The sequence below is a fragment of the Aquila chrysaetos genome, chromosome 11, assembly GCF_900496995.4.
Source record: "Aquila chrysaetos chrysaetos chromosome 11, bAquChr1.4, whole genome shotgun sequence".
Lineage (NCBI taxonomy): Eukaryota > Metazoa > Chordata > Aves > Accipitriformes > Accipitridae > Aquila > Aquila chrysaetos.
In genome coordinates this window covers 12,635,770-12,661,546 of record NC_044014.1, presented here as the reverse complement: position 1 = coordinate 12,661,546, position 25,777 = coordinate 12,635,770, and the positions used below count along the sequence as shown (strand labels likewise).

Sequence of the window (25,777 nt, the reverse complement as noted above, 5' to 3'; positions counted from 1 at the left end):
TTCACCTGCATTGAAGCTATACCTTACCCCCACTGTTCTTTGTGGTGAAAATACAAACGTAGTGAACCTGTCAAGACAGGGCTATTTCCCTGAGGAGGGCTGAAAGGGACCAGCACCCAGACAGGACAAGAGAACAGCAGAAATCAGTTCCAACTTGGGATAAAACTAAAAGGGGAGATTGAGAAGCAAGTAGGAAGCACCAGGAACATGCATTTCCTCCCTCCAAATCCATGCACAAATCAGACAAACCATCAGTATGAATATGGTTTTTGCTCCATTGGATCTTGTGTGTATCTATATCTTGTGTGCATCTATATCTTGTGTGCATGGGAAAATCACAAAGGCAAGCTTTAACATTGGAATGACTCCTGGAGAGTGACAGCACTTAAGTCCCCTAGAGCCTGTTACGCTTAAGAACAAAAATTGGAAGGGATGTAAACCTACTGTTTCTGGGCTTCAGACAAGTGGTGGCAAAACCGGCCCACATCTCTGTACTGTGGGGATGCTGAATTTTGTCAGACCTCAGCTGTGATACTGTCCAACAGCTCCTCAACTATCGAAGTAGCCTATTGCAATCCCAGCTCCTCGCCTAATTCTGAGCTGCATTACAAGGAATGAAGTCGAAGCTGAGGAAAAAGGGAAACAGTGTGCTTTCTACAGAAGTTTGTCAGGAAGTTTTTGACAGTGTAAGAGGGAAGAGAGTCTAGGAACCTGGGTCTTAAGGAAACTTTAATGACTAAATCCAGAGCCCCAACCCAGTTGTTGCAGAACTGGCCCATTCATTCTCTGAGTTCATGAGTGGGGCTTTCTTAAGATTTCTCAACTAGTAGTGATCCATTTCTTCTGGTTTACCCAGTCTTTAATGTGCATCTGGTCTTGTTTTCAAATTGGTTCTGCAAGGACATTTGGTGTCACCTGGCTTTGGAAGGAAGGCTAACGGGGCAGGAGCCTCCCGGGTTGATGCTGGAAGTTGTGATGCACAATCCCCTAAACTAGGCACTCTGGTGGTACAGCCACATGCGTTCCCCATCAGCGCTGAGTCCACCCTGCATCCTTGTGCCTATACTGGTCTTGTCCATCTGGAAGGCAGGAGGAGAAGTGGCAGGGGGACCCAGCAGGACCACCACGTTCACGCCGAAGCTTAAGCTCGTTCCTCTCTGTGCAGAGGGTATTCCTGCTGGCAGTCAGCGAGGGGCTGCTGGCCAGGCAGCCACCCCTTGCTAACACCTGCAGCATCCCATTTAACTGCTGCCTTGGCCTGCCAGAGTAGCTGAGATGTTTGACAGCATCAATGCAAGCTGCATTGGCTCGTGGGCCGGCCTGTTCATCATGACAATTATTTGGGTTATGTTCACCTTTCATTAATAAACGCACGCATGCCTTCCCTCGCCCTTCTGCATCAAGGGAAGGCATCAGCACTCGCACACCTACACACACAGGTGTGTGCAGCACTTTCCTCGTGTGTTTATTGTTTTTTGGTTTTTTTAGGAATCACACTCCGAATGTGTTGCTGTCTCAGCTGTCACTGCTTGTCACATTACAATAACGATCGCTGCTTTCAGAAGCCAGTTCAGGTTGTTTAATCATCGCTTCCCTCCAAGCTGTCCATCACAGGGTGGTCGCCAGGCAACAGCATCAACAGACAGGGCCGTGGGTGGCTGGTGAGGAGGAGGAGGAGGAGGAGGATGGAGCACGCCACGGTTTGCAGGGAGGAAGAACAACTCACGTTCCCACAGGAGAGGGAGGCACGGGAGCTGCTGAGTCTATCTGATGGGATCCCAGCCTGCAGCACGATGAAAATAACAGGGATTTCAGTGATAGCAGAACCCAGTGTTTTGGTGGAGGAAGAAAAGATGGCAGGACCCTGGACCATGGCACAGTAACACAGAGCTGAGTTCCTTGCCTCAGCTCTCATAGATGTCCGTGGTCCAGCTCCCTCTATTACAGGTGGGATGGCACAGCCCTACCATCCTGCCCAGCTCACAGCCATGGGCACAGCCTGCAGTTAGAGACAGCTGGAATCAACCATGTTTATTCCTTTAACAACTTTAAAATGAGTTGTTTGGGAGTGGATGAGGCGTTTCTGAAGAAAAAAGAAAGACCAAATGTCAACTTATAAAATTTGAGAATAAAATAGAAGGCAAGACTGAGCTTGGGGCTTTTGATCCAAAAGATGAGCTGGAGAATGTTTTGGTTTGTTTTGCTTCATTTTGTTTTCCAGAAGATGATACACAATTAAACAGTCATTTGTCATTTAAACAAACAGATGCAGATCTGCATCAAAGCATCTTTGGGTTACAGTAGCCTAAATAGTTATTACTAAACTTCAGCAGCTCTTCTGCAGAGATGCTAGGTAACTGGATCCAGGCTAAGTCCAGATCTATATAGCCCAGATCTATATTCCTCTTTAGCCCAGGCTCTGTCCCCCTTAACATATTGAGGGGACTGTGGAAACATGCATACAAATGAAGTAGAGGAGGTGTAGTGCAGTCCCTTCCCGTGGTGCGAATACTATCTCAGGGAATAATTATTCTCAAAACTCCTCTACCTGGTGACATTTCACTACAGACCTATATACTATATATATTTACACTTACACATAGGTAAATTCTTCAGAAAATAAGGTCCTCAAATATTCATTTGAATATTCAGTGGAATTCACTTCTCCTAGGCCTGTTTTCAAAGAGTATTCAGTGAAAGGTACTGGCAGCATTCTTGGCCAAGGCAGAGAACATTAAGCTGTTTCTAAAGGTTTATACTGACCCAGTCACACACACAGAAAGGGAGGATACGACCTCTTTCATCTACTGAAAATATACCTTGGATTTAAAATAAAAATACTCCATGCAAAGTCTATTCCAAATGATTAAATGGGTTCCATTCCCACATTACTGAGGGATTTCCCACTGATTTCTGAATCAGGAACTTCACCAAAAAAAAAAAAAAAAAAAGTGCACCTGAGAAAATAACATATTGAGCAGGGACAATTTTATGAAGAGAAAAACAAGCCTACATTTGTTATATAAAATATTTCCCTTGAATTATTTCTTAACCTTAAATGTAGTGGGGGAGGTGAGAATGAGGGAGGAAGAGAAACATTTGGGGAAAGACATGGGATGTCTCTGTTGGGTTATCTAAATAGCCTGAGATTTTCTAAAGAGCCTTTCACTTCCTTCTGACGACCTGCATGAAAATGATCTGCAAGAGCTCTTGGCACTGCTGTCCTTAAATAATCACCAGCAAAGGTGATATAAAACCTAATACAAATAGGATGCGAGCACTGACACTGAGTTGAGACCCGGTGTTGTAAAGGATCAAGAGCTTCCCATGTGTGGCTGAACACTCTCCACCCAAAAAAACCCCAGCCCTTCCATGCCTTCAGAACACGTCTGCCTTGAAATGCCAACTGCAAATCATCCCTTTCCATCTCTTCTCTTTCATCTTTTGATTTAACATATTTGTGCAAAGCACGGAAGACTCTGCAAATGGGCTCTTAGGTTCCAAGAGGCAGCAAGAACCGATACACAGGGCATAGGGCACGTATTTCTGGTGGCAGTCTGAAAAGTGTCTTGAATGAATTTCAGATACGCTCTCTAAACACCATAAAGCCATATCTTTATGTACTAGATGCACTCCAGTATTTTTACCAGCCCAGACAGTCCAAGAATATCTTCCCTACCTTGCTGCTTCTGCATTAGGGAATGTAATATTATGGGGGGAAAAAAAGTTTGGGGGTTTATTTTTTTTTAATGAGGGCAATCTCTCTGGCAGTGAAGGTGGGTGGTGTTTGCTGTTGTCATGTAATTTGCTGCCTTACGTACACTTGGTGGTCTCCTCATCCTGCCCTGAGGCTCCTCAGCCGCACTGCCCACGGCACAGCTGGGTCAATCCCTTCATCCCGCTCGAGCCACTCGCTTGACGTGGGCTTTGTCACATCTGGGCTATCTCTGAGTTTTCCCTCCAGGAAAAGAGAAATCACAAGGCCTGTGACTCCCTTCACCTTCCTGCCCCTGCAGAAGCAGTTCTGCTCCTAACCACAGCACAGGGAGGCCCTGCCCCAGCATGGGCTGCTCACGGTGGGGACACTTGGCACCGACATCCCTCCGTAGCAGCAGAAATAGGTCCAACTTCTCACCTTCTTCGCCCGCACCGCCTAAATCTCCATCTCTTTCCTCAGCCTTCTCCTCCCCCCACGCCTCATGTCAGGAGCACCTCAGCACAGCCTGCCCTGACCATGTCCCTGGCATGGCAGCACACGGGGGAGAAGTTCAGAGGCAGCTTTGAGTCCTGGTGTGCTACCACAGGAGAACATCACTCCTCTCTTTAGGGACACGATGTGAAGTTCAATTAAGTTCTTGGAGACCCTCTAAAAGAAAGGAATTACATTTTAGGACATATCCTAAAATATCCTGTTTGTTCTCAAAGTACTTTCCTTTTATGTTCCCCAAGGAGAGAAAGTGCAGTACCAAGTAAAAGTATTATTGTGTTACCAGCACTGAGAATTAGGGATTAAGGGCTCTCATGTTAACTGTTGTTTGATTTAAGAGATAGCCAAAAAAATCGCAAGTGGCACAAAAATCATTTTACTGCATCAACTTTTATATGCATTTAAAATTCCAAAATAATTAGTCTATCACCCAATGCTGCCATTTGAATTGGAATCAAGACCCATTTTCATTTAACACAGAAATGTCAATTAGAGCTGCGGGAGTCATTGATTTTTTGGTTTGCTGGCCAGATATTAAAAAAAAAAAAGAGAGAAAAGAAGTGTCTTGTGTCAGTCTGACTTTTTTTTCTCCTCCTATGAAATGAAAACCTGAATGTAGCTTTGGTTCTGGATGAACAGGATCCAGTAAACACAGCTTTTATGATAATATCAGTTGCCCAGATATAGGCAAATATAGTTTGAGATGCTCTACCATTCCCAGGCATGGACGTCGGGTAGGATGCAGGACCCACAGGAGGCCCTTGCCCTCTGAAGCAGCAGGTAGAGGCAATATCATCTCAAACGTCACTAGATGCCTCTGTGTGGGACACTGAACCAAGGTTTCTGTATCACTGGATCATTTTTAAATACAGAATAAAATAATTGGAAATCCATTAAAAAAATGCTGCCTTGAAACAAAACAATGAAAAAGTGTTACTTTAAACTTTCACGATTTTGGCTTGTTTGGGGCTGTTTCTCAGGAGCCTTGGGATCAAAAGGAAATCAGTGTGAACCTATGAAATGCTCTGGCCAAGCTACAACAGCATTTTCCAGAGGAAAATGTCTTTGATGGGGCAGTTTCACTCCCCTCACTGGAGCTCTAAACAACGTGAGGGTTGTATTCAGTCTGGCATAGTAAGAAAGGCCCAGAGGACACAAGATTGTCCAAGGCCAATGCTAACCTTGCACCCCTTCACATGTAAAACCGTATCATGACTGAATGGGTCAGAATGGTCTCTAACCTCTCCAGAATAAATTGAGGACTACTGACCTCCTTGCTTCTCCCTCTGGACAGACCTCATCATGATTGCCAGGTCAGGGAAATACAAAAGTCTTATTTGAAGTCAGGAGGAAAGGGAGAAAATCCTTTTCTATTATAAAGTACAGTATTAAGAAGATTGAAAACTATAACCCTATTGCTTTATACAGTTTATAGCCTCTCGATATTGCATGAATGCCAGTTGCAACTGTCTTGAGCTCTTCCATTATTCTCCTTAATCTCCCCTCATGATGGGATTTGCATACCCACCTGTCAGTCTGGGTGGAAGCTCCTCATCATCTCCCAGACCCTTTCACAGAGACCAGATTCACACGACAAGCCTTTCTTCTAGTCCTCATAGATTCTCTTTCACCCACTGCTTTCTCTCAGTGCACGGCTATTCTTATTAACAATTTCCCACGTATCCTATTTCATATTCTGTATATGAAAAGCCTACATTTTATCCAGTCAAGAAATATATCTAGAGATGGACTGCAACACAGAAGTAAGAACTACTACAGCTGTTGATTCATTTTTGCCAAATCAAACACACACAAAAAAACCCAAAACAAAAAAACCTCAAAACCTTCTCGTTAAAGAAATAGTCATACTCAAAGTCACAGAATTTTTTGAGTATTTTCTCTCACTGAAGGCTTGTTTTTAAAGGAGGCTTCATATCTAGAATGGAAGTGAGTATTTTATGATCTACACAGTCGTAAATCAAGTTCAGAAGACCAAAACTTGAAACAGGGGACTTTCAGCAATACTTTAATTTGACTTGATTTTTTTCTGGTTTGAATCCCCATTTTTGTTTCCTCACTTTTTATTCCCTTCCTAAATACATTCTCATTAGCTCTAGCAAGAGACTAGCCTGAAACAGTCTCAGCATCTGGTGCATTATACTATTAATACTATTATATATTGTTGTAATATGTAAGCGATACATACTATGTCTCACTGAAGTATTTTAATGCAGGCATCCTTCTCAGATGAATCTTTTTGGGGACCTGTTTCCTGCACCCTAGGAACAATCTAAATGCAAAGCAACTGACAGTGGGGTCATTCCTTACCGAGGGTCTCACTGCGCATCTGGCCCTGGGCTCCACATCCATATTCATTTCCTTAAAATTCCTCCTCTATAATAATGCAATTGCCATGGGAGGAAGGGAGCAATGGGCTATCGCAGTGTCATAGAACATAATGCCGATCACTCACGGGATGATGTTGGCAGATTCTTAATCCATCCCTGGTAGTTTTTTACATTGGAGCCACAGCTCTGCCAGCAAGGGAAGGACAGAGGGTACCAACTACAGCCTGTTGCATGAACACAGCATCTGAGCAAAGAAGTCTCAGAGTGAGAACATGTGAAAAGTGACATTTTGACTATGATCCCCCATTCTGGTCTGAACAGAAGAGCACTGGCAATTTGAGATACTTTTGCCGTGCCTTTACTGTCTTACTTGTAAAAGGGAATACATTTGTTATCATCTGCATGGAATTGTGTTCATCAAAAGCAAAAATCTGATTCAAATTTGAGCTCTCGGGAACCTGACTCCTAGAAATTCACAGTTCGCTTTCCACAACCTGTCTTACAAGCAGATACAGAAAGAACAGTGCTTGCTTGATTTAGCAAACCAGAGGCTGAAAGGGAATATGATCATTGCCTGTAAAATAATTCCAGGGGGTGTAAGTGCCAGGGAGGGAAAATAACTTTAATTAAAAGGCACATGCACAAATGAAAAAAAAAAAAAATTAATCTAAATTGCCCAATGGCAATGTTAGAACAGAAATCAGACAGAAGTTTCCAACAGCCAGAATTCTGTTTCCAACACAATAAGGCTTGTAACAGCTACCCAGAGAGGAAGAAGGCAATAGGAGGGTGGGTTAAAAGAAACCCAACTGTTTTTAAGATGCAGTTTGATCAGTTTATGGCTGCAGGATGTAGTACCTGCTGCAGCCCTGTGCCATTCTTGAGGTTCCTAATTTACAAAGTAGGTTTGAATGCTTCAACTGAAAATCCAACAACATGTTATTCACAATTACTTTGTCCAGGAGGAAGTACAATGCATTGGAAATATATAGGTGCATTGTTATTCTGCCTTACCTGTGCCCAGTTTGTCCTGTCGATAACGTCAAGTAAAATCTTGCAAGTAATACCTAATGTAGAGTCTCATCTTGCCTAAAAGCTCTCCCATAAGAGACCTAACTCTTCCCCTGTTGTCTAGGGTAATCACCTGACAACAGCAATGATGACCTTGCAGGCTTCATCCTGCACTGGACCCATCAGTTGTATTGATTTCCTACTGTGGATGGAATATAAAACCTTTCTGGCCGTGGATGTTTTGCATCCGGTCCAGACTCCATCTCCATCAGTCTGTTGAGGATCTTCTATTGTGGAGGACCTATAAGAAGCTCAGCTTTTTCTTTCCAGCCATGTAAATCACAGCAGTTTAAACCAGCTGTTTAAAGGTACCGTGACCATGTAAAAGCCAATCCCCAGATGTACAGGAAGGTACGTGCTCGAATTCTTTGCCTGACACTTTGAGATCTACGCCAACGTCCAGCCCAGAAGAGCACTCTGTCCAGTGCAAAGCAACAGTAAACTGCCTTATTAAGTGAATGTGAAACCCATGCTGCCCTCCTTCACAGCACCACATTATAGCACAAGCTATAGCATCAAGGCTCTTGCTCAGACTCCCTTACCTTCTGACCTCCTCCAATTTTTTTGCTCTTTGTCCAGGGTACTTTCAAATGAACAGCTGAGGCACTAATCTCACTCCAAGCCAGTCCAGGACAGAAGCAGTCTTGGTTTCTTGTAAGCTCCAAGAACCATCCACATCCCAAAAGCTCATAATGGACGTCTCCTAGAGATTTGCTTCTCCCTATTAAAACCAAGTCTCTATTTTAGCTCCACACACAAATCTCTGCTAGCGGTTTTCTCCTAGTCTATAGCATAGCATTAAGAGAGCTATGGGGACTCCAAATCTACAGTGTTTGGATACACCACATCAGGAAGTACGTTTGATATCTCTGCGAGCTGGGAAACCTGCCAACTTCCACACCGATGATGAAATATCTTCAGTGGTGCAAAAAGGCAGAAGATCTCACTTGTGTGTCTTGTAGCAGAGATTTGAGAAAGATTTTATCTCATAGGATCATTTACTCCAGTTTCTACAGAGGCCAGTGGAAAGATTCTCAGGATGTATCAATGCAGGTAAATTAAGCAATACCAGGACCCATTCACAGACTCAATAGTCTATACTCTTATTATATTGTCAAAATGGTTCCAGGCAGGGTGCTGGCACAGGCCAGTTAACACGTTCCTAGATCATCCCCAGACAGTCTGGGACTTAGTACAAGCCAAAGACCATTTCCAGCACCCAATTTAGCTGCAGCCGCTCTTCTCCGTTTTGCAGACTTAAAAGAGCTCAGGATTGTGGAGATGACAGACAGCCTTGTGTGGCCTCGCTCACCTTCACTGGAGTCAGAGAAAGCCTGAGGCCCACCTCTGTTTTAATACAACACCTGATACACTCCCAGTTCCATCCTTATCGGTCATCTGACAATCCAGGCTCCCTACACCTATGCTCTCCTCTGGGGAGCTCCTGTTGCCTGCACCGGTTAAAAAGCCAAGGTGGACAGGAGTGATTACTGCCCATGTGAAGCATGTCCCGACAGATGTGAGCTGGGCACACTCCAAATGTCTGGATACGGATATTGTCCTGGAGGGTAAACTGCCCAGGGAGTACCTAAAGTCATTGGTGGGTCAAAATAATCCCTGATGTAAACTAATTTATGTTGGTGGAGTTATACCTGGATGACCTGGACTATTATTTATTATTCTTATTGTACCTGTGGCTGAGCATACACCGAGTTCATCCTCAGAGCAGAATGCCATCAGTTAGATGGTGCCCACACTCAATATGAAATCACAGCCAAGCCTGAAAGAAGCTGCAAACACTGAGAACAATCCCTTGCAGAAATCAGGAGTCTTTTCAGGGGTCCCTTCTCCTCCACCAGAAGCATTGCAATTGTATCCAAACCGCTACCAAAAGAAGGATACAGGGAACCACACTGAGGCTGACAGAATCAGGTACATTGCAATAGAAAAACTTGGTAGTGACGGTGCTTTAATTTTCCAGCTTTTCCATCTAAAGGAATCTCAAATATTTGGAGCTTTGTTTTGGATTTTTCCTGTACTCACACAGATGCTGCAAACAATGATCATCTTCATAGTGCCCCTGTGCCTGGGCGAAAGGCAAAAGCTGTTTGACGGCAGCACTCACAGAGCACATAAGAATGAAAATGTGAAGAGGTGTGTTGCATCCCCCCGCCACAGCAGGGAAACGCAGGCAGGAAGCTGGCAGCTACTGCTGCTGGAGTGCAGCCAGGGCACCCGGGTTACACAGCATCCCTTGCAAGCAGCACCATGGGATCCTCTGCGACCCCCATGCAAGCAGAACTACATACGTTGTACCCTAAAGGAAGCATTTCACCCCAACCCCCTCGCGCTCCCAGCTCCTTCACAGATGAGTGCCCAAAACCTCCATGCAGAGACATTGGGTGAGTGCCACTTTGGGCTACCTACTGAACACACGCCATTGCTTCAGCTGAGCCCGGACAAGCCTGTCATGCACCCAAGTCCTGCTGAGGCCCAGCTTCATTTAGTGTTGTGAAGGAGATGCAATCACAGCACAAGATAGCACAGCACTGCCAGAGCCGCCAACAGCAAGGTGGGAGCATAATCTTCCCATACACAATGCAACCCACAGCTCTTTGGGAAGGACAGTAGCAAAATATTCCCCCATAGCTCCCTGAAAACATTTGTACACCAAGACACTCAGAAAGTAAATCAGTCCTTGGCATTAACAGTCCACAGTGGACAGAAACATACATTCATGTATACGTATACCTAAACACATATATGTGCAATATATGTGCCTTGATAAATGTACATATGAAGCATAACCGCAGTGACAGAGCAGGAAAACTGATGCCTGCTGGATGACTTTTTATATCAAATGGGTCACTTTAAGCCAGTGTCAGCATCAATTCAATTTGTATGAACAGACCTGAGTTCCTACAAGGCAGCTTCTGTTCGCACAACTACGTAAGAGACAGGCTAGCTGAGTTGTAAAGAAAGGGGAAAGTCCTTCAAAACGGAGATGACAAGTATTCCTCTGTCAATTAATTGATTAAAAAGCTCCTGATGAGACCATAAAACCATGTCCCAATTAACTAGGGCTGAACCCCACAGTGAGGTGCTTATGACATCCGCTATAATTCTAAATCGGGTGGCTGTGCTATACCTCAATACAATCTATACCAAAAGGAATTCATAATGATTAGACCATTATTTCAAAACGTTATCAGGCTCCTAGTACTAAAAGCTGAAAGGGAGGCCAAGGATTTCTGCCAAGCAGCCAGAAACCTTCTGGCATTACAGCTGCAGACACCTGAGAGGAGAAGAGCCTAAGTCCCCCTTTCTCCTGGGAAGTTGTAGGGGCAACGACCATGAAGAGCCGGCATCCCTTTCTCTCTTATTAGCATTCTGCTTGCTGTCTCTAAGAGGTAAAGTGGCAGAAGTTGGAGCATTCGGACAGACAGATCCCCTGACTTCTGCTAGTCCACAAGCAGAGTTAACGGCAGGCAGAAAGCATGCCAGGCAACTCACTCTGCCTTCCCCAGGCCTCAGCCCTCTGGCTCCAGGTTACCTCCACAGCAGAGGCTGGAGGGATACAGGGCTCAAGTTAACTTGGTAACTTTGATGCCATGACTGTTGCTCCAGCCTGGAAACCAGTCACATACTTCTCCGGCTGGTTTTGTTCTGCTTGGCTCATGTCAGAGCCGCTCTGCTGCTATTCATGAGAAAGGTCCAGGTTACGGGGAAGAGACAAGAACTGTCCATTTTAACACCTTGGTGACACGAGGCAAAAAGCAGCTTTATCCCCTGCACAGAGGCACCGTGGAGATGAAGTCCTGAAGCCCTCCAGCATCTCCCCATCAGCAGGGCCTGGGGATGAGCCCTTGGGCTGACTGAGCTCTCAGGGCCGGGAGGAGGAGGAGGAGCAGCACCAGAGGGGCTTTCCCAGGCCTTGCTTGCAGCTGAGCCCCCCAGGCTCCCCGGCGGGGGTTACCGTGGGGGAAAGGCAGGGTGCAAGGCCGGATCCCCCGCAGCCCGACCTTTCCCCTCCCCGCCGCGGGCGGTGGCAGTGGTTTATCTCTCTCTGCCTCCAGGGTGTGGGAGAAGAGAGTTGGAGGGGGGGCTGTGCTCAGCGGGCGGGCGGCGGAAAGTTTTTTTGCTCCAGAAGAATGGCCCTTTTGAAGCACTTCTGCCCCACTGCACACTGCTAAGCGAAGCCAATCCCCGGCGCCCGGAGGCGCAAAATCCCCCCTGGAAGAAGAAAAACCCAGCACCGCCACCTCCACCCCCCCGAAAAGGAAAAAAAAAAAAAGAAGAAGAAGGAAAAAAAAAAAAAACGAAAACGAGGAGGAAAGCGAGCCCGCCGCCCGCACCCCGCCGGCCCCCGCGGCGGCGGTACTCACGCTGCTGTTGTGCCCCGACCAGTGCACCATGGCTTGGTTGTGCGCCGAGTCGCCGGCGAGGGCGAAGGTGGTGCTGCCCAGCCGCAGCTCCTCCAGCCCGAAGCGGGCGGCGCCGGCGTCCCCCGGCTCCCGCCCCGCGGCGCCGCCCGGCCCCGCGGCTCCCCGCGGGCTGCGGCCCCGCCGCCGCCGACCCCGGGCCGGCCGGGCGGCCGCCGGCGGGGGCCCGCGGTCCCGGAGAGGTCGGTCCTCGGCAGGAGCCGCCGCCGCCGCTGGGGGCCGGCTCTCCCCGGCCGCCTTCTGGGGCTCCCTCGTCAGCCGCCGGCTCTCCCAGCCGCTGAATTTCGTCCCCGCGGGAGCAGGGGCGAGGGTCGCTTGCAGCCCGGCATCCTCCGCCTCCTTCCCGGCCCCTCGCCCCTCTCTCGCCTCCCTTCTCCCCGGGGAACCTCCTCTGCTCCTTTTCTCCTCTGTCGGTCCTCAAGTGCATTAATAATCCCTGCTGCGGATGTTGCTGCTGCGGCTTCACCTGGGAATGGCAGGATCTGCAAGTTATTTCTGCACCGGTAAAGCCAAAAGTGAAGAGGAAAAGCCATGTCCAGTACAGGAGAGCAACGTGCCAGGCTGGGTACCAGCCAGCAACTTTTTCCATCGCTGCTGACTGCTGATGAGTGCGAGGGAGAAAGAGCAGGAAAGAGCGAGCAGGAGCGAGGAGAGCGGGGTGCTGCCGATTTACCCGCCGCGGGGTAAACACAGCGGGAACTCCATAAAGTTTCAGACTCTGCTGTATTAGATGCAGCCGGGGGTAGGGGAGATAGCTTTCTTCCCCCCTCTTTTCCCCCTCTTGTTTTCTTTTCCTTCTTTTGCACTTTTTCCTGTTTTCTCTCTTTTTTTTTCCTCTTTTTTCTCTTCCCCCCCCCCCCCCCCCCCCCCCCCCCAAGACTGGCGTTGCTGATCAGGCTTTTGATGGAAGGCAAAGCCACAACCACACGGGGGAGGAGCTGAATTGAAATCAGAGAGAGAGGGAGAGAGAGAGGAGCAAATCCTGGCTGGTGATTTCTCCCGGCTGCCTCTGTGGAAGTCACAGCTCGCTCCTCTCCCGCTCGCTCTCTCTCTGCTCGCTCTCACTTCGCCGCTTCTGCATCACACTCCTCCCGCAGCCGCCCCGCCGGGACGCCCCACGTGTGCTTCGTGAGTGATTGGTTACTCACCCCCCCCCTCACACACCCCCCCCCGCACACACACGCACTCCAAGAAGGACTTACCCCAACTTTGAAACTCAAATCATCCGATCCCTTCCTCCCCTGCACTTCCCATCAGCTCAAACCCCTAAAACCTGCTCCCCAACACGCTAAAACCACCGCATGTGGACTGGAAGCAAACGTGTAAAGTGAAGGAGCAATACATACGTATAAGCATACATACATGTGTGGATAGTCTTCCCAGAGGAAATATTTTAATTCGATTAATTAAGTGGCCTTAAATGTCTGAGCAGGCTCTGAAATGCCCCTTCCTTCCCCCCTGGGACTGATGTAAACTCACTGGAGTTGCTGGGAATAGGCAACTGTGCTTGATTTCACAGAGGGAAAGTCGCATTTCTACCCCTCCGTTCCCTCCTCTGGCTCTGCTTCGCTGTACCGTCATTTACAGTAGCTGCCGGTGTTTAGATAAATCACTCGGGCATGGCAGAGATGTATTCACATAAATGCTGATAGAGACAGGGACAAGCTTTTGGAAATGAAATGACAGCAGTTGGTGGCAGGAGAGAGGGAGAGAGAGATTTCCTCACCCCTGGTTTATCGGCAGAAAAAAACCCCTTTCTGCTCTAGCTGTTTTTCCCGTTTTCAGGACCAGCAATTTCTCCCCCGGGAGCTGTGCTCCTCTACTCGCTAGATCTTTTCCGCAGGGAGCACGCGCTAGTGGTGGCCAGAGAAGATCACCAAGCCCTGACTGCACAGGCTGGTGTCTGCTGGCCATGGGAGCCGCTGGTCCCTTACTGCAGGCAGCACCGTTGGTGACTGCCCATGCAGCGGGACAGGGGCCCGAGCTTTAACAGGCATTTCCAAATGCCCACGCGCTTTAAGACTGGAGGGAATTAAGGGCTCTTCCGCTGGAATTTTATTCCATCCCCATCTGCCTGCTCTCACTCATTCCCATTTGATTTCCAGGAGAGTTTATTTTTTAATTAATGTTTTTAACGTTTCTTTCCTGACATGGAAGACTTTATTGTATTTGGCAGGGCATTTCAGAAAGAGATTTACAGATTTGTTCCACATTCTTCTAGAGATTTCACTCAAATGCTCACGGTGACACATCTTGGGATATTATTAGCGCAAGACCACAGGCGAAGGGAGACTCACAGTAATTGAGGCTGGGCCTAACTTCATGCTGCTTACAACAATGATGGATTGTCTGCCATGTAACCACCAGACCTCAGCTAAATCTACTGTAAACCAATTAACTGCGTACCTGTTTCCGTATCTCCCAGTTAAATGGTTACTATTAGTTACAGCCTGTCGGTAATAATAATTAACAATTTGCACTTAAACAACTCCTTTCCTTTACTAACCCCAAAGCTCTTCACAAAGGCCACTGAATTTTACTCTTGTTGTATAAATGGGGGAAACTGAGTCACAGTGCGATCAGCAAAGCAGCAAGGATTGGAGATGGAGCTACCTTATTATCAACCCGATCATTTGTCTTCTATACAATAGATTGCTCAGATTGATCTATCACAAAGGATGCACTGAAGAGTGACACCTTCCTAAGACAAGTCTCTTAAAGAGGCTTTAATCTAAAGGGTTGAAATTCAAAGAGATGAGTAGGCGAGACAGAAAAAGAACTTGGAAGAACAAAACTAATAAAAGGTCAGAGGAAATTTCTCCTGGGATTGTAATGGAAATTTGCATGCCAATGAGTGGCTAAAGCTAATGAGAGAAACAATCTAGCTGTCTCATTTAGGCAGATGGTTATCTCTGGGTTGTTATGAGTGACCAGTGAGTGATATGGATGTGCCTGGTAGAGCACACCTTATACACTGTGAGTACACTACACCCGCGGAGCTCTTCAGCAAATGCACACAAGAGTCAGTCACGGAGAGAAAATACTGGATCCGACCTGAGGACGACAGCCACTTTTTCCGGCATAACCCTTGTTGTGGGTGGATGTAAGACAGAGATGTACAGTATAAGCCTTTCCCTGATCCCTATTTCCAGGAATCATCAGTTTAGGAGATTCCAGCAGCAGAAACTGCACCTGATCCCTTATGTTTAATAGCTACGGATGGACCTGTCTTCCCTAAATTTGTCTAATCTTTATTTATAGTCTTGATGTCTGAGGCATGCTGTGGTAGTCAATTTTACAATCTGATTATGTGTGCTTTTGAATACTCATGGTCTGCACTTATCTGAGAGACATTTTACATCGCCATAATCTAATCTTGTTGCCAGCCATCTTTCTGCCGCAGATGATGTGATGATTGAGCCATCAGAGATAAGAAGGCAGAGTCTTTGGCACAAAAGAATAATCCCCTGTCTTTTGATGTAAGGGATAGCTTTCTGAGTTGGGAGCTACAGTAAGCCCCTATGCTGTCATTGGAGAGAAGCTGAATTCATACACTCAGCCAAAAAGAAGCACTGGTGGGTAGTGACTGAACTCCATGGCCATCGCTCACGAGAAAGAAAAGGCTGCACTCGTGGGTATCCTGACCTGAGGTTACACCTGATCTGACGTTTCAATAGCACAGACTACACCACATGTCCAGCTCCAACCTCTGATGAGAATGTATTTTTCATCAGAGCTGCTACACTACCTGGTCGGGAGACTGCTCTTCTGTTTCACACGGCCAGTATTGCCTTCAGGGAGGGGAGAGATGCAAACCCTGGGAGCCATGGAACAGGAGAGAGCTGTCACTATAAAACATGATGCTGTGAGAGCAAATGAAAAATGCAGGTCTCAGCCGGCCTCTTCAGCCTCTGCCTTTACCAGGATAAGCAGTGGCAGGGGGTGTTCCTCTTTGCCAGGGAGGAACTACCGCAAAGGCAGAGATCTGCACAGGCATGAGAGGGTTTGAGGAGGTTCTCGCTTTTTGGGGTCAGGAAGCATAAGCAGCAATCTAGTGAAGGAGCAGATACCAGTTCTGGGTAGCTGTTGCAGTGGCGCAAGCTTCTTCCTAAGGATTTATATAGCCTTGAGAAGAGAAGCAGGAACAGAGTGAAACGCACATGAGTACACAAATCTTCACTGGGGACTGGGCAGGTTCAGAGACGGGTGGAAATACGGGCTTGGTCAAGGACATAAATCCTTACGACAATGATTGCAATAATCTGCCATCTGTAGGAACCCTTTGCTCCGGAGTGTTTCACACTCGCAATCAGAGACTACTTGTGAAAATGTGGTCCCAAGATACTTCCTGGCTCCACAGGATTCCTGTTTTCTGAAACATGCTAGAGGATGTACCCAGCATGATAGAAGCACCTCAGGGACTATGCCAACATTGTATGCACTTTGATGGAGCAGAAAGGGAGAAAGAGGAATGAAGAAGATGAAGAGAAAGAAGCAGAACTGTGTGGGCTTAACCAGCTGAGTAATATAGAGCAGGGGCATAACATAGCCTGATCTACCTTGCACTCAAATGTCTTTTAGGTTAAGCAGTATAATCTTTCCCTAGTAAATATTTGTATAATCTGGATTTTGTGAATCTACACTCATTTTAAGTCACCAGTTTTTTCTGTAAAGACTGTGTAATGAAGGGAGCCGAAGAAGAACACTGCTCCATTGATTCCTATCAAGCCACGGTGAGTGATGAATACTGTAGTTCGACATTACACGTAATTCCTCCAAAAGGAATCTCTGTTTGAAAAAAAATAATTACAAATCAGGATACAATAGGGCTTGTTGCGGTTTCCCTTAGGAAAAAAAAAAAAAAAAAGATGACTCTCAACTGTAAATATCACAAAGAGAATAGAGTCTAATTATATACATCAAAACAACTATTTCCAAGTGCCTCTTATTTCACTGAACAAATGGAAATTATTTACCTATGTGGCTTGGTTTGTAGCAATATTTAGATAATCGTTACGTAGGTATTACCAGAAGTAAATTATAGGACCTCACATAGGAGCAATGCATTTGGCACACAAAAATTATTCAAAAAAAATCTGGAACTGAAATAAAATCTGTATCTTCTTTCCACTGAATTTCATTTCCCTCACTCAGAATATTTTTGGAAAGGTGATTGAACTATTTATTTTTAACACTAATAATTCCTCTAAATTAATTAACATGAAAGCTCTCCTTTGTTATTCCAGACAATCAAGCCCCAAACCAGTGCCATCCCAAATTAAGCTGCTGCAGCTTTTAACAGGGGGTCCTATTCATCTGCAAATGTGATGCGATTTTGCTTTAGTTGCTATAAATATTAACAGCAAGGGCTTTTTGTTCTTTTACTCCCTCTTGCTGCAGCCTGTTGCAAAGACTGAGGTTTAAAGTAATCTCAAAAAAGTGCAAGACTTTGCCACTTTATAATTTAAAGAGCCATTTCGCTTTGCTAAATCCTCAAATTGAGATTTCAGATAGCAATTTATCTGGCAAGGAGAGCTGGGTGGCGAGCAGATTCGATCAGTGTGATTGCCATTAAGTGCAGGAAGGTACTCAGCACCCATACCTGGTGCCAGTTTTCCTTAAAACACTGTTTATACTGAAATATCTAGTGATGCTTATCAGCCAGCAGCTCTCTCTGGGGACAATAGGAGTTGTCTCGATCTTTCTCCTCTGGAAAATCTCTCATGTAGGCTCCTGGATCCAAAGGGTTTTCACCCCATCCCACCACAGACAGCAAACCTCATAGCAATGGCACAGCCTCTGCATTTTACTTTTCAGGTCCAGACCTCCTTCCTACTCTTCTGGCTGCAGAGACTTCCTGGGGAGCTTGGCACAACAATTTCGGTGATAAACCAGGGGTGGATTTGCCGTGGGAGGACGGGAGCATGTGACCCCTCCAAAGAAGCTTGTACTCCCAGTCACGTGCTAAAGCAATACTTATGTGGCTGCACAACTACCATGTCCACACTGATGTTGAAGCCAGCCCTCTTTGCCACTATGCCTATAGATCCTGGGATTTAATCCTGCCTATGCCATTTCTTCTCTAGTGACATCTGCTACTCTGTGCTGGCCTTGTATTTCACTGGCCCAGTGAGCTTCTCCCCTTGTGATCTGGAGACATCAACCCATTCCCACCCCACGCTCTGGAGCGCAGCTCCCCTGTCAGGGATTACCGTGGGATTTAGGAGCCAAAACCTCCCCAAGCCACAGAAGACAGCTGATGAGAAAATCTTCTGCTTGAAATTCCCAGCTGGCATTCTCCCTTGATCAGCTTTTGCAGCCTAAGAAACCTGGAAAGATGCCCTGAAAAGCTGGTCTTAGATTCTGCTGGGTTTCGTAGTTTAGTTGAGTGTAAAGTAGAATTGCAAGGACTGTACTTACATCAGGACTGCACGTACTCAGCTAGTGCTCTGAGCTTGCAGCTAAGGAAAAAACTGAGCTGGAGCTCAGAGCTAGAATGAGCTTTATTATAACAACTTTTAAAGTAGTAAACATTGGCGGAAGGAGGAAGCCTGAGGTGTATCTCGTAGTCAAGTCATTCACCACCACCAATATGAATGATAACCACAGGGATGACCCAGCAATTGTCACATTTCATCCTGACTGTTTTAAAGCAACCCCATAATACCCAGAAGGTTTTTGCCATCAATAACTGAAATGTACACTGTGGACATTTCCAACCACAGGAAAGGCAAGAATGTAACCAGGAAAAATGAAAATGGCTTAGCAAAAGCAAATAATGCTTGACCAACCTGATTGTCTTCTGTCACTAAATAGCTGACTATTTTAATTCTGGCTCCCACAGCAGTCTCATGGTAAACTGAGGAAGTATGGGCAGGTCAAAGCAACTTTCAGAGGTTTGAAAGTTGGCTGGACCACTAGTCTCAAAGGTTGACAACTCACTGGAAAAGCTCTGGGAATTGCAGTGGGGTCTCTCTTTGCAAATAAGGCAAACTGCATATACATCTGCCTTTGGCAAAGCATCATCAGGAGATCAGAAGAAATTATAATCTCCTTCTTGGCACTGGGGAGGCTGAACATGGAGTACTCTTTCTGGTGTGGGCTCCCAGTTCAAGAGGGACATGGAAAAACTGAGGAAGGTTACCAAGTGGAGGGCTACCAAGGTGGTGAGCACACAACCTACAAGGAGACAGTTGAGAGCTGGGCTTGTTTAGCCTGGAGAAGAGGAGGCTAAGGGGCAATCAAATATCAGCCTACACTTACCTGAGAGGGAGTTACAAAGATGAAGAAGCCAAACACTTCTTGGTTGTGGCAGGTGCTAAAACAAAGACAAGACATAACTAGTGTTTAAAACATTCAGGCTGAAAATCAGGAAGAGCTCACCCAGGAAGATAGTGCCACACCAGGACAGGTTCATTAGATTGTAGAATATCCCTCAGGAAGACAAAGCTATGGCCAACCTGATCTAGTAATGATGGCAGCCTGGCTTCCCGTGGGAGATTGGTCTCTCACAACCAACACTTCTTTGAATATTTGAATCTATGAGAGGTAAAAAGCTCAAGAAGAAGATATGTCTACAGCTAAAGGCAGGAATAAATCCCATCTCTCCCCAAGATAAAGCCAGTAACTCATTCAAATGACAAATGGTTCCCAGGTTCAGCCTGAGCTTGGATGCCATCCTACAGTGAAATCAGATTCCTCCAAAGACCAATCCAGTTCTCCTTTCATTAGGTGCCTGTATCTCCAGCACTAGTTTAACAAACCAGTGGGGACTCATAGGCAATTTCATCCTCTTGGGTCCCATCCCACCTACTTCAAGTATCGATACCAAGTATCATTGCTAAACCTTTTCAGAGTCCTACAGGACTCCCAGCATTTATTTGAGAGGGGGGTAAACAGGAGTTCTAGGTCTAATGTAATGCTACTACCGGTGGTGGCATCCATTGGCAAACAACAGTCAGGGACAGTTGTGCTATAACATCCTATATTTGGCCATACTAAAAAACTTGGGCTTTACCTTACTTTCTCTGTTTTTCCCCTGGGCATGTATCTATTCTATATCTGGCTCTTGGCATGTTGCTTTCTCTTCTTTTCCTTGGGTGGAGATGCAAACCTTCCTTTCCGTGACCAACAGAGGGTCTTTGCAGCTATTCAAAATCAGTTGCAAGTTGCTTAGCTGTGTCCATTGAGTCATTTTCATTCCCTCATCTTCTAGGCCTTTCCAGTTCCTCAAGAGAATCGTGGCTGTGTGATGCCTCTGATTGCCTTGCAACCTTGAAAATCTGCAATTTGAAGCAGACTGATCATGTGCAGATAATAGTTTCCTGTGAACAATAAATATCACTCAAAGTATCTTCCATAGAGTCAGGATACTTCAGTAACATAAATCTTCTTAAAAGCCTAAAAATCATTTGTATTTTCTCCCTTTTTCAGAGATTACTGAACTTTAGTCATCACTGGGGAAGTTCGCCTGACATTCTATCAGCTCTGGGTTTATCTGTATCGACAGGACAATAAAAATTCTTGTCTATCAGTCTACCGCTGTCACCTTTGGCTTCCTTACTTGGTTGTGGAAGAATTTAATGAAGGTAAGAGAATAATGATGAAGAGAAAAAGATTACAAACTTAATGGCCTGTGAATGCTGTTTATAGTTTATCATCATTACAGATGGTGTTTTCCTGCTTGTGCACCTTGCTTGATTTCTCTTAGCCAGAAGTGTTGACAAAGTAGAAGTTCCAGGTACAACTAAAGATAAAATTTCTAGTAGAAGAAAGAGAAGTTGGAGAAAAAAGGTTATTCTTCTATCCTACCTTTTTACCGCAAGAAAAATAAAAAATATGAAAAAACAAGAACACTTGAGGCTGATTGAAGATGTGAGCTTGCTCATTGACAGTATTTTATTTCAGAACTGAAAAAATGACCAGGCAAAAATTTCTGTGAGGCAACTCTGTCCTGCTTCACTGATGCATCATTTCTTAAGTCATAGTCAGAAATCCTTTTCTGGAGACAGCTGCATCACTCACAGATCAACCAGCAGAGCCTTTCATACACACACTCCCATGGTACAAAATCAGGAGAGAGATCTGGCCATCAGTTAAAATGGTTTTTACTAACCCAGCTCATTTCTGCCTAAAACAAGTTAGAGGATACTCACATGAATTTTTCTGCCAGATGATAAGCAGTGTGATACTTTCCAACAGACATCCACATCTGAACATTACAAAGCATAGTCAGAGACACCTTTCCCATTGGGTCACCTGTTTGGAAGGTTAATGGTTTCATAGGATCTACCTGGCCAGAAACGAAGGCAGATGAAGAGAGGAAAACTTCCTCTGACCTCTTCTCCCTCCAGCGTGGTAGCTTCTTCAACAGCCTCTCAGATCTGTGGCATCCATCTACCATTTTGTAGCTTGGTGGGGCAGAAAAAGTATAGCATGAGAGATAGCGTCAGTCCCACATATGGTGAGAAACTCCAGTCTCCTGACCAAAGTATCAGAAGGACGGATTTGGAACGGTCATGGAAAATCAGGAGAAAATGCAAAGGAAATTGGTATTCCTGTGTTGTCAATCTTTTCATTGTGAATCACGTAGTGAATTTTGAGCTCCTGATGTCATGGCTTTATATGAGATTATCAACTCTCTTCCTTTGTTTTCTTTTCTTTCTTAAAAAAAAAAAAAAAAAGAAAAAAAAGACTAGTCTCCTAACTATGGAGAACAGCATGAAGACAAGGCTCCCACTGACTCAAAATCTAATATGAAGTGTTTCAGCACAAAATACAAACCCAAAGCAGTCAAATTTAAATATTTCATTTGGGCACTATGACAATGAAGGGTTTTCCTTTTTTTGTTGGGTTTTTTTTTCTTTCTTAAAAATGGTGTTCTGAAGCTAATTTTGCCTACTTGAAAGATTTTAGAAATATGTATATTTAAAATATATATGTACGTACATATACATAAAAGGAAAACCAAATACTGTTTTGCAAGCTGAACAAGCTGTTGCATTCAGCTTGAAATGAATCTTCAATTCAGCTTGAAATGAATCTTCAATTTCTGAATCTTTTTTGTCTCTTTTTTAAATTCAGTTTGGCTAGGGAATTAAAAAAAACCCAGTTATTCATATGGCTTTAATTACTTGAGATGTTTGCCAGAACACCTTGCAACATAAAAGAATTTCCTTCTATAAGTTTGGTACTGGGTTCATTTCTCGCCCAGAACTCTTAGCAATTTATCTGGGACATCTGTGGGTGTAGCACCTGGAAGATTGAGCTATAAAAAGCTCGTATACAGATATTTGTTTCTGGTAAACAGGACCCTGATAATGATAATTTATTTTAGGGTTAAATTTGATATTACGTATAAAGGGACTCTATAAAATCATTTCAAAATGAATTGAAATTATGTCAGTTTTCAATCAATGCCTTAAAAAGAAAAAAGAAAAGAAAGAAATCCCTTCAACTTCAGTCAAAAGACTTTCTTCTGGAAGAATCAGACTTATGAAATAAAGGTGATGAAAAAACAATAAGTCTGACTGTTTAATACATGTATACACACACAAAGATCAATAAATAGCCCAAGCAGTGGAATGAACTCATAAGCGATGCTTCTGCTGATTTTCTTGCAAGCATTCCCTGAGATTCCATTTATTTTCAGGTGTGTTTGCGTGTGGATGGGTCTGTGTGTTTAATATCTATTCTTGTATCAAGGAAGCATAGGGGAAAAAATCCATTTGGATGTATTTTCATGCAATTAATAATAATTCAGGGTTTGTGCTTTTCTTATGCCAAAACTGTGCTTGCCAACATTTGGAGCCCTCCAAACGCATGTATTAGTCCAAGCCTGAATCACTAGTTTTCTCCTCCGTTTGAAACAATGTTTGTTCAAAAGATATTAAGTGTTCTTCACTTTTGTCTTCATTCAATCCAAAGTAGTCTTTAACATTTTTATCAAGACTCCTTAATATCCTGTTTTAAAATAGTTTCAATTTTCCAGTCTGGCCAAGTCTCCGTGTACATTTCAGTTCATTTATGTCTGATTGCAATCAGTGGGAGTCTTTTCATTGATTTCAGTGGAATTTGGATCAGGTTCGTTTGCAGCATAACTTACATGTGTTTGCTGTCATGGAAGAAGCCAGCTATCACAGCAGCGACATCCAGGGAACTTGAGAGAACAAGGAATAAATCCAGGATCTGAGACCTTGCTTGGGAGGAAGTTAAGCAAGTCCTGGTTTATTAGTGGTGACAGCTCTAAATAACACACCTTGAGCGCCTGCCCTTTCACTGCAGTAAGAGCTTCTCTTATGATTCAGTCTCTCGCAGCAGTCAGCTAATTTTAATATTTAATATGGTGCCTTGGTCTCCTGCAAGATTCCCTCATCATGATTTCAAATCTTCATTGACACACACTGTTGCTGCCTTCAATATCTGCTGAAGGACTCTTTGAGGTGCAAACTCAACATCTTTTGTACAGTTTGGTTCTTTTTGCAGTTTCCAAAAGAGGCAAAAATAAATAAACAAGGCATGGGGCCTGTACTGTTTTCCTGTTTTGTTTTGCCACATAGGTGCATCTCTCTGCACAATCTTATTTTGTCTTTGTTGCTGTTGTTTTTGCCAGACAAGGTAATTATCTTGATTGGTGGGTGGCCAAAAAAGTTTTAATTAGATCCAGGGGGATTTGAGCAGGACTATGTATTAAAAAAAGGCAAAACAGTGTTGCTAGAATTATTGTTTGTTTATGTTGTGAGGCATCTTCTGTGAAATATGACGTCGCCTCTTTGCATTTCCAGTTGTGTGCTTTCTTCTCCTGCCTTGCTCTTTCACTTGGTTGACAGGGAATGGTGAACTGGCATTAACATCCATGTACTCAGGCAACGCTGCCAAGATGTTGCTGCTGCAAAATGTCCAGCAGCTCGGCCCCTGCCAAATGGAGCCATTGATCCTCCAGCCTGTGCCAGTTCAAAGGAACACAGGATGCATATCCAGCTTTGTGGAAGGGGTGACAAGTGATTTGGGGCAGGTGACTGTGTCGTAGTTTAAACCCAGCCAGTAACTAAGCCCCACACAGTTGCTCTCTCACTCCCCCCCTGGTGGGATGGGGGAGAGAATCAGAAGAGTAAAAGTGAGAAAACTCATGGATTGAGGTAAAGACAGTTTAATAGGTAAAGCAAAAGCTGCATGCACAAGCAAAACAAAACAAGGAATTCATTCACCACTTCCCATCGGCAGGCGGGTGTTCAGCCATCTCCAGGAAAGCAGGGCTCCAGCACGCGTAATGGTTACTTGGGAAGAAAAACACCATCACTCCGAACATACCACCCTTCCATCTTCCCTGAGCTTTATATGCTGAGCATGACATCATATGGTCTGGGATATCCCTTGGGTCAGTGGGGGTCAGCTGTCCCGGCTGTGTCCCCTCCCAACTTCTTGTGCACCCCAGCCTACTCGCTGGTGGGATGGGGTGAGAAGTAGAAAAGGCCTTGGCTCTGGGTAAGCACTGCAATAACTAAAACATCTCCGCATTATCAACACTGTTCTCAGCACAAATCCAAAACATAGCCCCATAGTAGCTACTGTGAAGAAAATTAACTCTATCTCAGCCAAAACCAGCACAGATTGACACGGACAACTGTGAGCAACACCGAAGGCAGGGAAAGGACTGCACTGGGGAGGTCTTTCTAGCTGGTTATAGTTATTAATTTTTGACTGGAAAAGGGTTGTTTTTATTTATTCAGTTGTCTAAAAATATCCCGGTAATGAGTTAACCTGAATAGGGTGAGGGGGACAGAAAAACGCGTATTGATTTTCTAAAAGCAGGCAGGAATGCTGTTATTTTCCAATTAACGTTCAGCACTAGAGAACAATCCAGCTGAAAGAACCAGCTAAGCAATACCAAGCTTTTTGCTTTCTGCACTTTTAGTAGTGATGTTTTTTCTCATTTAACTTCTTAAAAAAGACCCTAATAACAATTCAGGCCATATCTTTGGCTAATGGGAATTAACTTGTCATGGGCTCCACTGGGGTGACTATGAAATAACCATGGTGGGGATCCAACAGTTCATGCTGAAGCAGAAGGCATGTTCATCTAATAAAGGCTGCCCCTACTCCAGTGCTGGAGAAAAGCGTGAGAGGAAAACCATCTGAACACAGTATTGGTGATAAGGACGCTTCTCTATAAATACCAGAGCAGGTCTGGGATTCTGGTGGGACTGGTGATGATCTGTAGTCTGACTCTGGCTGTGTCACCCTTTTCTTTCCACTTCTCTTTTTTATTCTGTCTGTCATAAAGTCCATGCCTCTTCCTTCTTATGGCTTAGCATACTTGAGGTTCACCAGATTCAATAGCAGATGATGAGTGAAAATGATACCATCTGTCACGGTTTAACCCCAGCCGGCGACTAAGCCCCACACAGCTGCTCACTCACTCCCCTCAGTGGGATGGGGGAGAGAATCAGAAGGGTAAAGTGAGAAAACTCATGGGTTGAGATAAAGACAGTTTAGTAGGCAAAGCAAAAGCCGCACATGCAAGCAAAACAAAACAAGGAATTCATTCACCACTTCCCATGGGCAGGCGGGTGTTCAGCCATCTCCAGGAAAGCAGGGCTCCATCGCACCTAATGGTGACTTGGGAAGACAAACGCCATCACCCTGAATGTCCCCCCCTTCCTCCTTCTTTCCCCAGCTTTATATGCTGAGCATGATGTCATATGGTCTGG

General features: G+C 45.0%; 1 protein-coding gene across 1 annotated transcript in view; it reads right to left on the bottom strand.

Annotated features, from left to right (window-relative positions):
• SORCS1 (sortilin related VPS10 domain containing receptor 1) overlaps positions 1-12,906 on the bottom strand; it is a 310,322-nt gene extending 297,416 nt beyond the window's left edge. Inside the window, 2 exon segments of the mRNA XM_030030553.1 lie at positions 12,012-12,425; positions 12,427-12,906. Coding sequence (XP_029886413.1) covers positions 12,012-12,425; positions 12,427-12,657 — 645 coding nt within the window. The 5' untranslated portion in view covers positions 12,658-12,906.
• Positions 12,907-25,777: the final 12,871 nt, after the last annotated feature.